This window comes from Colossoma macropomum, unplaced genomic scaffold, assembly GCF_904425465.1.
Source record: "Colossoma macropomum unplaced genomic scaffold, Colossoma_macropomum, whole genome shotgun sequence".
Taxonomy (NCBI): domain Eukaryota; kingdom Metazoa; phylum Chordata; class Actinopteri; order Characiformes; family Serrasalmidae; genus Colossoma; species Colossoma macropomum.
In genome coordinates this window covers 6,509,505-6,522,327 of record NW_023494787.1, presented here as the reverse complement: position 1 = coordinate 6,522,327, position 12,823 = coordinate 6,509,505, and the positions used below count along the sequence as shown (strand labels likewise).

Below are 12,823 nucleotides of genomic sequence, written 5' to 3'. Positions count from 1 at the left end.
CCCCAGGGTCTATCAGCGTCTGCCCTCTCTTCATCGCTTCATCCATCTCTCCCCTGCCTTCATTCATCTCTCTCTCCCTCCCTCCGTGGCTCACCCCTGCTCCTCTTGTCTGATCCGGAGTGGAGTCGGCTCTGCCGCTGAGATTAGGAGTGACTCCTGCAGATGAGGAATGCTTTGATACTGCATAAAGGGGGGGATGCTGACCCCAGGGCAAGAGTGGGGGGTTACCCTGTTTACTCCTGGCGCCGCAGCCAAGCTTTTGTTTGTGGAAGCCCCCTTCCCCCTTTTCTTCACCCCTCTCTGGTGCTCTTTTAGACAAGCATTAACCTCAGCTGACGACAGACACACACACACACTCTCGCTCCACTTGGCAAAATCTCAGGCCCCAGTCCTGAAGTGCTTGTGTTTGTTTGTCTCCACGCTGCGAGCCTTAAGGCTCTAGAGGGAGATTACGTTACTGGAGACTTTGAAGCAGCCTGGCCGAGCATGCAAACTTACGGCCATCCTGTCCTGCTGAAGTGCTGCAGTTACTATCACCCGTGTTCTTAAGGACTTCGTGCACCCTCTTTTTGGTCAAGATCACATGAATGAATCCTCTCTTCGAATGCTGGATGAGGTGGCAGAACAAATGGTGTTTGGAATCTGAGTCTGTGACCATTCCTTCATGTATATCTCTCCAGATTCCTTGAAGTCCTTGGTTCTCACTTGTGGAATCGCCTCTTTAGCTCAACCTACATGACTCCTTTGAGAGGGACACAAGGGTTGTAGCCTTCACTTACTAGGCTGGGTGACTTTCTCTGACTTGGATACTCTCAACCGGTGGTTCCAAACCCTGTTCCTGGCGTACCTAATCATGTGGTTGGTGTGTTGTAGTGGGGATTCAGTCGCTCTGGCAGGAACACTTGCCACATGCATAAATGTAAATCTACGCAGTACATTATAGTGTCCCTCCTCCCAACCTGATCCAACTGATTGGTTAATTAAAATGCCCTTGAGGCTAAGAGGGTGCATTACAGCAGGAAAACACAAAAGTGTGCAGGACAGGGGGTTCACCACGACCAGGATTGGGAACCTGTGCTCTGGACCCTTGCAAGATTGGCCGAGCATGTTCTCAAGTGCTTTCAGCATGCAAACTCTTTACATATGGAGCTAAAGATTGTCTCAAATGCAGAGATCACCTTTTAACTTTTTTAACAACCAACTATTAGAGCAGAGCAGTAAACGTGTTGCACGTAACAGAAAACAGCTGAGAGCCAAATATCCACTGTGACCTGAATCGGACTGATCCACCTCTATCTCACCTCACCCTTTTGAATGAGTGTGTATTAGAGAGAGAACAAAAAGGCTGCGTTCATACATGAAACTATGCATCATCCAGCGATGAACACCAGTACTTGTAATGAACCACCGCTCCAAAGATCATGACAGCTGTTGCTTGTAAAGCAAGGTAACACGAAGGTTACAAAAGCATTCTCTCATTCTCTCATGTTCCCCTGCATCCTGCTCTCAGCCTCCATGTAGCTGGGGGAATCCAAGCCGTGCTGCTGCAGCTTTCCGGTGGGGCAGGACCGTTCCTTTCCTCCTGCCGCCGCTCTGAAAACTAATCAATGATACAGAACAGCCCCACACAGAACATCAGAGCAGCAGTGCTTTGAAGGCCGAGTAGGGGGATTATACAGGGATGAATGGGGACATCCTGCAGTAATCCGCAGGTGCTCACCCCTCTACCTCCGTCTCTCTTTCTCTCCCCCCTCTGTCTCTCTTGTTTTATCTTTCTTTTCCTTCTTTTCTGTCTCTCACTGACATTTTCTTTTCTTCTGTTTATTCCTTTCTTCCTATTTCTTGCCCCTTTTCTCTCTCCTTTTTTTCTCTCTGCATTTCTTTTTTCTTTCTTTTTCTCTTGTTTTTTTTTCTTATTCAGTCTTTTTCTGGTTGTCTCTTTTTCCATATTTTTTCCTCTTCTTTCTTTTCTCTGTTCTTTCTCTCTGCCTTTCTATTAAATTTATCTTTCTTTTCTTCTTTCTTTGTTTCCTTCTACCTTTGTTTTTCCTTCATTCTCTTTTTTTCTCTCTGCCTTTCTTTCTTTTCTCTCTTTCCTTCTTTTAATTTCTCTCTTTCCCTTGCACTCTCACTCTATCTCTTTTGCTGTCTCTGTCTCCACTCCTTTTTTTTTTTTCCTTTCTCCCACCCAAAGCCTGGTTCCAGCTTCATTTCGCCTTTGACCCATTTCTCTCACCCTCTTAGCAAAGGTGTTACTCCCCCCTGACCGCAGCAGATAAAGACAAGAGTGATAAGAAAAGGAGGCTCAGACATGCGGAAACTCACAGAACTGCACTCGTTCCATTTATACCAGCTGCAGTGGGGAAAGAGCCGGTGCCAGAGATGTGAAGATGTATTCTCTTCCTGCCTCCCAACTGGGACCCGATCTGCCTCGGCTTTCTTTCACACAGCGCTCCTGTCTTCCTTCTCTGGGACAGGCAGGGTAACGGGATCGGTGCCCTGCCCTCCCTGCAATGATCTCAGGCTATTGTGGGTTTTATCAGTGTTGAATAATGCATGGCCCTGGCCTCTCATTAAAACCACCACACGATTGTGTGAGAGCCCATATCTGGCCCATTAAGGATCGCATGGGTCAGGAAGCTCCATGGGGCTTATTGTGTTGCAGGATCTCCTGCACAGGATGGAAGGAAGAGAGGCTGCTGAGGAAGTGGGATGCCCAAAGCGGAGCAGCCCAGTCCCTTGCCCCCCCCATCCCCTCGCCCCTTTTAGTTCCGCTCTGAGCCCGAGTGGGTGATAGAGGAGAGGAGTGGAGGATGTGGTCAAGGAGGAGCCAGTCTCCCTCCCCTTTTAGCAAATGTGATTTATGAACATATTCACTCTGAGAAAAACCAGAGCGAATGCCCCGCCTTTGGAGCATTCCATTATTCCCCCACGGTCGGGGGAGACTTTAAAAACACCTTAAAGTGCAGACATATTATTGTTATTGATCTTGAGACTTATTGTTCTGAATCTGCAATAAATTGCTTGGTAACTACTATGAACGTAATGTAGGTTATATAGTTGTGAGTGAAGAATTGTAGGAAATTTGGAGTTTAAGGGGTTAAGTCAGTGCTGACTTCGTCTGCTGACTGCATGCAGAGACAAAGGAGAACACTACTAATGTCTGTGCATTGTGTTTGAATGGTTTATATTTGGTGAGCTCTTTGAAAAGTGCCAGAAAAAAGGAAAAAAAAAAACAACAAAACTGCCGTTCAGCAAATACGTCAGTGTCATCGACACTGTCCCGGCGCTTCATTTCTCAAAAATAGTCAAAGTGATGAAGCACTAGAAAGAGTGCTCTCCCAGGGCAGCTCATGTTTCAGTCCTCCTGCTTTGCTTTTCTAAGGCTCTGTTTGGACTCCCTGGGTTTGTCTCCATCTCCATCTGCTTTCAATACACCATGCATGCTCAGTGTTTACATCTAGTACATGTGGTGAGAGGCCAGAGTGGGTCCTTGTGCCGTCTAGGGCTGCACAATACATTGTCTGTTGATAGTTACTGTGACGGTGACCTTTGCAATACTGGTATGCAAAAGAACCCAATCACAATGTTTTTTACCATGTGCTACAGCTCCAGATGAGTGCATCTGCGGGTGTTGTCGTGAATCAAGGTATTCATCTAATCCAACAAAAACTAATTATTCTCACAATAAAGTGTTCCAGACTGATATAATAAATCTTAATATATATAGCAGGACGCATTGGAACGTGTAGCAATATAATCACTATAATACTATTTTTTTCATGTGCTGATCTGGTGCCATCCTTCAAAAAGACACAGAGCCATTGTGCTGTGTCATGCTGTCTTATACAAGACTTCAGAGGATCTCCCTCTCTCACTCTGCCCCACTGTCTCTCACTCTCCTTCTCTTACTCAGTGCTAGTGGATGCTTGGTTACCATACAATCGGCCGTTATGCCCTTAAATGGGGAACACATACGATGAAGAGGCCAATAAAAGTGGCCTGTCACTGGGGTTTTGTGCGGTCTAGACTGAGCCTTTGAACCCTGACAGTGCTCGTGAGCCTTTTTTCTCCCAGCTGCGTCCGACCCAACTTTAATTAGCCCTTATTTAGCTGCTTTGACTTCTTTGAAAGGCCCTGCTCTGTTCTTCGTCTTATTTGTTTTCACGAGAAAAGCTCAGTGACACAAGTTCTTTCAAGTCCCTTTGCTTCTTGGACTTGGACTTCGAATTAGATTAAACCTTCTTGAGCTTGAATCTTGAATCCTTTTGAAATCTGTAATATTTTTCAAAGGTGCTTGTCTTTTCCCTGGATTACTGTGTGATTTAGGAGCGAGCTTGTTGGGACTATTTGTTTCACCGTATGCGTATGTGTGTGTTGGCTAGGACTTCTGACAGTTGCTCCCTCAAAACTCCTCTCTGACATTCTGATAAACTGTCAGTCAGTGTTTAATCTCCTGTGAAAAATAGCTACTGGTGTGTCCCTGAGGGGGTGTCTCTGCTCTCCTCCATTTGTCCACATTCCACTGCCTGTCACCAGCCCAGAATCTGCTGCGCTCACTACAGCTCATATTTAGCCTTATCCTCCTCCTCGCTCAGCTGTGAGCCTCGCTGTCTCTCTCCCTCCCGTCCTCTCTGTAATATCGTAATGCTAGGCGTCTGCCAGGGGTGTTAAAATCCGAGCATCATGATACACCAATCTGAAGGCGATTTATCCGCATCAGTGTTGGACTATTATGATCAATAGTTGATTATAATAACGTTCATAACATTGCACAAAATTCACTTATTTTTTTCTTGCCAACATAAAGTGTGCAGGCTGTTTTCATGTGTTGTGTATATTGTGCTAATGTGTAAACAGTTCCTTGAGAAAAGGAAAAAAAAAAACGTAAATTGTGGTGAATTTTGAGATTTCGTGATGTACATAATTGTAATTAAATTGAATTGTGGTGGAATTTGAGATTACATGATTCACTGTATTGTTTCCCAATGATTTTTAATATAATTGGGTTGTTGTGAAGTTTGGTATTTCATAATGCACTGAATGATACCCTAAAGGATCATAGTTAAACTGAATCATTGAGATTTCATGATGCTCTGAATCATATTGATGAGTCGAAATATGAGATTTTAGAAGGCACAGCTTGTGTTGAATCATGGTAGAATTTAAGATTCTGTGATGCACATAATTGTATCCTAAAGAATCAAAATCTTATTGAATCATGGTGGAATTTCAGATTACATGATTCACAGATTCATTTTCAATTAATTTTAATATAATTGAGTTGTTGTAAAGTTTAGTATTTCGTAATGCGCTCAATGATATCCTAAAGAATCATGGTTAAACCGAATCACCTGAGATTTCATGTTACAGTGAATCCTAAAGAATTGCATGCGAGCTGAATCATTGAGATTTCCTGAGGCGCTGAATCATTTTTTTAAAGAATCAGAGTGAATTGAATCTGGATTAAATATGACATTTTAGCATGCACAGCTTGTCTCAAAGATTCTGTGATGCCGTTTTTAGAGTCCTCTATCTGTTAGTTAGAGTCTCTCGCTTGTAAGCAGTGTCTGGTTTCACTCGTTCATAGATTCCCAGTGGTGAAAGACTGAGCGCCAGAATGTTTGGCCCTGGTGTGTTGGCCAGTGCTGTGGCCAGGCCTGCTGAGGACAAGTCCTGGGCCTGGCCCCAGTGTAAGCCAGCCAGCAGGTTTTTCCGCGCTGGCTCAGTGAAAGCGATAGTGTCAGGAGGAACGTGACTTTGGGCAAGAGAGGAGGAAATGATAGAGGTGTGTGTGGCAGAGCACGACTCTCTGTCAACCCTGCCATGCTCCAGATGGGCCAGGGGTCAAAGGGCCGGACGGCTCACTTTAGGAGGGTTTCTGCAGGCCTTTGGGTCAGTAGCCAGGTTTCCATCCAGCTGTCAAATTTAATTCAAATGAATAACTGAAATATAGCAAAACAATTTTACGAATAATACTATAATTCTGTCAGCTCAGTCACATCCCTCAAAACAGTCTACAGAGAAATCTTTAACGTTAAGCAGCTTCTTGTTGCCATTTTGTTTAATTTTATGGCTGTATTTTACTATAAGAGCACAGAGAGAGAGAGAAAGCACCTTCATTAATCAGCTTCAGCACCTGGAGTCTATTTAATCTCACGTCACTCATTATGTTTTGTGCCTTTATCAAAGAAGATAAAGGCACATTAAAGTTTCGTTCTTAGTCCAGTGGTACATTCAGTGCTGTATATACTATGAAAAACTATGAATAGCATATTCCGGAATATATTTAGCATATTCCGTTGCACTAAATACAATAAAACAGGACTAATTTTGTTGTTCCTGTGATGAAACATGCAGTCAGTCAGGGTGTGTGTGTGTGTATGTATGTATGTATATATATATATATATATATATATATATACATATATATATATATATGTATATGTATGTGTGTGTGTGTGTGTGTGTGTGTATATAAAATCTTTTTCTTCTTTCTTTCCTTTTTTCACTTATTAATTCCAGCCTAATGTCTCTCTTTTTCCCAAAGCTTTAGAGAGTACAGTAAGTTTTTAGGAGCAGCTACTTTTTGCTCGCTCATTGCTGGAAATAGGTTTTGCATATTTCATGCCTTTCTCTGATGTCTAATATTCGCAGGTCGTAAATGCCTTCGGAGCGATGTGACTTTCAGTACTCTTTTCAGACGCACCGTGCTTTTCTCTGCGAGTGTAAGTGTGTGGGCTGTATTGAAACAGGCTGGCTGAAACCTGGCTGTTCATTAACAGGCAGCGTTCTGCCCTGTCTGCCCACAGCTGAACAGATTCTTTCTCTCGGCACACTCGCTCAATGACCCGCTCTCCAGAGAAGCGATTTCCACCGCGCTGTCTATCAGGAGTAAATTGATGTGATTTGCTATGGGCCACGTTTTGTTATTGAAGGCTGATTCAAAGTGCTTAGTGTTTTGGGCTTTTTGACAGAAAAGTGCTCTCTTTTATTCGGGGCCAGAGCAGCCTATGATTTCATACTGGTTTGGTGTAAATAGGCGCAGCTCTTGCTGGCAGCGTAGCGCATTCCCTGAGATACAGAGACACAGGAGAAGAGAAAACAGCCCGAGAGGAACAATGTGTCTGGAGAAAACAACGCTGGTCACAATTGATTAGCGATGCTGTCTCGGCTTTGTCGAAGCTGTTGTGCTTTGCTGAGAAATCTCAGTAACAGGCATCTGATTGAATGTGAGATTAATTTGTACAGCAGGAGATGATGTTTGATCTTTATTTTCCCCCTTCTGTTTTTCCTGCAAGGAGAATGTTTGGCACAAATCGCTCAGGGGCTGAGAGGATTGATCGTCGGTGAAATGATGAAATGTAACTGAAATGTGTGCATGTGAATGTTTATGTACATTTTCAGGACTGAAAATGATTAATCAAACTTTTGTCTTGATGGAGTGCCAGTGTCTTATCGCAGTTTTTGCAGTGAGCATTTTTCTTACCGTCAGATTTGAGTAAAATAATCGTTAAAATAATCAATATCATTAAATATAAAAAATATCCACTGTGTTTCACTGTTATACAAGACTATTTGCAGTTAGCAGAGCCCTGCACTGACACCTTTACCAAGAGCTGCCATGCTTCTGCGTGGAACACGCTACTAACACCTGTAATATACCGCAATAAAAAAGGCTTATCTTCTCCTTTAGTATATTGTCATAATGAACGTCTCAGTCCATTATATACCAGTGCTTGATGTGGAAACCTTTGCTTTATTAATGGCCTTTATTAAATAAAAGCCCACCACAAAATCCACTACAAATATGTTAATTTCTGTTAGCACAGAATATATTAGCATGAAACTGAAGGTTTTCCCCCATAACATTGGGTTCAAAACTACACGGCACACAGTAGAACTGAAGCTTGTTACAATATTCTGATACTTTATATTTTGCAGCTTTACAGTGAATCTTAACTCTGAATATTACTTGCTTAACCTGTTAGCCCGTTAGCAGTCTGTGAAGCTGCTTGTTAAACAAAACCGGGTTCTTAAATGAGGTTAAGGTTAGTATGTTTTTGAGCCTTTTACTTCATACATGCATAGTTTATGACTGCAAACATACATGTATTCATGAGAGAGCATTTGCTGTGGATGAGTGGGTTATCAATAGTTACTATGCGTGTTTAATACCGCGCTATACCAAACGCTGTAGTATGTGTGTATGCGTATGGCTCTCCTGCACTTATGCACGGTGTGAGTATTGAAATGTATGATGGACCTTGCTCCGATCCCTTGACTGGGGTTCCATTCAGCACCCTGTGTTGTCTCACAAGCAGGATCACAGCAAGAGAACATTGCCCAAACAACATAGGTTCACGATCTAAAAAGAAAAAAGCAGAAAAGAGCCAGAGAGCAAGTCTTGTCGGCAATGTGATGCAGCCTTTTGTACTTTATCAGTTGTCAGCTGCTGCAGAGGTTTTGGCAGCGCGTATTGGAGAACTTAATTACATCTTAGAGTCACAACATGAATCAAAAGTCAGCAGTTACGGGGTGGACAGCAGCTGGCAGGTGCTGCTCTGAAGCCGAATGAAGGGAATCCACAGCCCTAGAGAAGCTAGCCATGCTTTAACATTGGCCTAGCTTCACTCCAGTGCCGTTTGGATAACAATTAGACCGAGCAGGTCTGCGTGGAGGAAGTGCGGGCACAGACTGATCCAGATTGACCGAATTAGTCACGGCAACAATAAGGGCCAGAGTGGAGTTTTACCATTACAAGAGCAAATCCTCCGAGAGGAATTTATAGCTCCAGGCAACGTTATTTGAGACCTGCTGCTAAGCGGGGATTTACAGAAAACAGTGTTTTTATAATGTGGCCACAAAAGCAGGCTGAATGTGAGGGAGCGTGTTTAATCCGTGTTGTCTGTGCGCTCCCTCTGTCTCTCTCTCTTACATTCTCTCTCTCTCTCTCTCTCTCTCTCTCTCTCTCTCTCTCTCTCTCTCTCACATTCTCTCTCTCTCTCACATTCTCTCTCTCACTCTCTTATTCTCTCTCTCTCATTTTTTTTCTCTCTCTCTCTCTCACATTCTCTCTCTCTCTTACATGCTCTCTCTCTCTCTCTCTCTCTCTCTGTCTCTCGCACACACTCGCACTCATGCTCTCTCTCTCTCTCTCTCTCTCTGTCTCTCGCACACACTCGCACTCATGCTCTCTCTCTTTCTCTGTCTTTCTCACTCTCTCACACTCTCTCACACTCTCTCTGCTTTATTGACATGAATCCTGGAGGATATATTTTAACCATGAAGAACTGTAAAGATAAATAATAATGTTTAAAATGAGCCTAAAAAGGAGAAAAAAAAAACAGAACAATAGAAAATGTTATTTGCAAGTTTATCATTTGACAACTTTTCTCTCTCTCACTCCCTCTTTCAGACCCAGACTGCAAGCACAGCGAAAGTTTGCCCAGTCTCAGCCGAACTCTCCCAGCAGCACTCCAGTGAAGTTGAGTGACCCCTCACTGCCCACACCAGCCACACAGATTACTGACCTCTCTAGACGAAAGCCCAAGACTGAGGACTTCCTCACGTTCCTGTGCCTCCGAGGTAAGGCAGCACTCATTCCTTCATCCCTCCATCCCTCCCGATGCTCACTGCCTTTCTTAAGTGGGCCGGAGTGCAGAGATGGGTGTGGCTATTCAAACATCAGCATCTGAACTGATGTGCATTTACTTACTCTGGAATTCAAATAAGATGACTGCAGTTTGTAATAAAATAGTAGCTATAGTTTAATATCTTGTGTTTTGAAGTTCTTGATTGAGCATGGGGTGTAGAACTGCAGGGAATGCTGGGATACGAGCAGATGATAGGACATGCTTCCTTAACTAAAGTGGCGGTGTAATGTTCCATATACAGTACTGTGCAAAATTTAGAGACTGCCCCTCAAGTATTTTGCATGATTTAGAGTAATTTATAGACACATCACCCATTAAGTCCATGTTATTAACATTTCAGGAGACATTTTCGATTAGATTAGATAAGCTTGCATGAGGAAGAGGAAAGACAAAGGAAAGTAAGTGAAGGAAATTAGGAGTTTCTAAAAATGGACTTCATACAATTGTGCATTCTTTATGCCCTCTCAGAAAAGAACTGGGGTGGTACCCGTCTTGTCATATGGGTGGTACCCTCAAAGGTACATCTTTAGTATCTTTAGTTAAACAACATAATTGTACCATGAACTTTGGAGGTGTAGAGAAAACAATCCCCGTAGATTTCTTTGAAAAAAATGAAAACAAGTCTTCTGAAAACAATGGAAGCTGTAATAAAGGCTAAAGGTGGGTACACTGAATGCTGAAAAAAGCCTGGAGTAGTTGTTGTTGCTTCTGTGTCATTTTCTGTTAAATAGATGTTTTATGCTATTTTTCCTGGCACTGAAAAATAGATAACCTGTACTTAATGGCCAGATTGGGAATTAAATTAATGAGGGATGGTCTTTGTCATAATAATTTTCTCTAGTTTTACTGTAACGTCAGGACGCTTGTGTCCTGAAAATAGACACACACCCGCATGCACACAAACACACACACACACACACACACATTCTTTTTAAAAGAACGCCTCCTTCCATTTTGCAATTTTCCTGTGCATGAGCACAGCCCATATGAAAATGGCATTAACACTGCATGAGCTGGGGCAGTGAAAACATAGACTCACACACACACACACCCAGAGCCCTGATCTCAGCAAGAGAGTATCATCTATAAATAATCGTGCCACAGGGCTGTATCAGTGGTCAGCAGGGTGCAGCCCAGCTCTCTGGGGGCTGAGTGGAAAAAGCCGCTGGAGAGTGCCAGAGAGCTGGAGCTGGAGTGTATCCTCCCACACTTTAGCCTGGACTCTATTATAGAGCACTGAACGCCCCGACACGCCACACTGCAGGCTGAGCCCTTTCTGCCTCCTCCACTAGCAGAGCTAGCTGACCAGTAAATGACTGTAGATGAAGCATTAGTGCTGGGGCATGCAATTATTTAAAAAAAAATCAATGCATTGGAACATAATTATTGATAAATATTAATATTTATTTATTTATTTATTATTGGAAACCAGAGGCATTGTGCAGTCTGGCAGCCAATGTGTAGCAACAAAACTAAAATTTGAGATTTTAGCTGTCCACTCAGTTATTGTCTAAAATAAAACATTTCAGCAGTAACCACCACCATATAAGACTCTTATTTGAAACCATAATAAAATAAATTAGCTTGATTTCACCGTTGTTATCAATAATTGTCGATTGATAAGTGGTCCTGGTTTTATAAAATATAGATCAGTTTAAATGACTGGGCCAGCCTCCTTCATTTGTCTTTGCATTATGAAGATGCATCCGATACAAAAGGAAGCTGCCAAATGACCCTTTGTCACTTTTATGGCTCAATGATAAACTGCAGTGAGTGTGCAGGGATGGACCGGGCTCTGTCTGTGCGTAATGCCTCTCAAGGGTGTCGGTGCACTTCTTTCCTCTGCGTCTCCAGAGCGGCTTCTTAATCCACTTTAAAGAGCCAGTCTAGGTTAATGCTAATGCCGAACTCAGCTAATGGACATATTTATATTTGTCTTCTTAAAGGCTGTGCTTGCAGTTTGCTTTTCTTAAACTTTCAGAGATTATAGTGTGACCAGACAGACAGACAGCAATTAAATCTAATGCCATGACAGTAAAGTCATGCATGGTTTGTCCATTCCTGAAGCACGAGAGAGGATTCTGCTACTGTTTTTGTGGAATTGAATACAAGAGCTAAATGAGATGCAGTAAGTTGGTCTCTGGACTCTGGATAAAAATCACTAATTCCTTACACATCTCTGCGTTTAAAGACTGAGGGGCAATGTTTTATGTGCTTCAAATGGAAGTCTTAATAACCATAAAGCCAGAGCTTTTAAAATGAGCCCCAAACCAATTCCTTTCTAATCTAATTCCTTTGCACAGTTTGGTTAAAGTTGATATGTAATGAAAACCTGGAGGCAAACTGAGCTTCCAGGAATTGAGCTATTCCTCTTCAGTCATAGTCTAGTGGCAGAACTTCAAGCCTCCCTGCTATGCTAAAGCCTTCCTACATCACTGAAGCTCTAGTAAAAATATTTACATTCGTCACTATAGGATTCCTGTGCGCTGCTCTTGGAATTCCCTACTGGCAAAACTTAGTGTATGTGTGTGCATGAGTAAGTGATGTGATGAGTGAGTCCCATCTGAGCTCCTACAGTTCCTCTGGTCAGCTCTAGACCTGTGTGCTGTTTGCTTTGGCTACAGAGTGTAATGCATGGGCCCAGGGGTCTGAAAGGTGAGTTTTTAGGCGAAGCTTTTTGTCGATGAAGAGTAAGTGCATGTCATTGTACATTTTCATGACAAAATGTCCTGACCTTGTAGGAAAACCAGAGAAAAAAAAAAAAACATCATTGTCATTTAAAAGCCATTTGTCTCCAGCTGTAAAGGCAGCTGTCTTTTACATTGACAAGAGTGAACCAAGATAAATGATACAAAATTGCTAGGAATAAAATCGTGTTGCATTAACTTACATTTAAGCATTTTTAAGCATTTAAGGATCTGTGAGGACAGCGACAGTGTATTATATATTGTTGCTATATATAATATACAATGGACAAATATATAAAACTTCTGTTATTATAATTGCGTATTTAGCAGGATGCAACTACACCGACACCTGTTTGACCATTTCCAAACATGAGACATATTACATTTAGGTACGTATTATTCACTCGAATTGGCTGTCTGTTCCAGTAGCTCTGTGTCTGCGTCCTCTGTTTTTTTGAAAATAGTATATACATATACATA

General features: G+C 42.5%; 1 protein-coding gene across 3 annotated transcripts in view; it reads left to right on the top strand.

Annotated features, from left to right (window-relative positions):
* jarid2b (jumonji, AT rich interactive domain 2b) overlaps positions 1-12,823 on the top strand; it is a 171,785-nt gene that overhangs the window by 113,000 nt on the left and 45,962 nt on the right. For 2 of the 3 annotated variants that reach the window (XM_036565982.1, XM_036565981.1), the window contains exon 4: positions 9,419-9,588. In XM_036565982.1, coding sequence (XP_036421875.1) covers positions 9,419-9,588 — 170 coding nt within the window. Of the gene's footprint in view, positions 1-7,287; positions 7,365-9,418; positions 9,589-12,823 lie in introns of those variants that run through there. The other variant, XM_036565984.1, reaches the window with a different exon arrangement.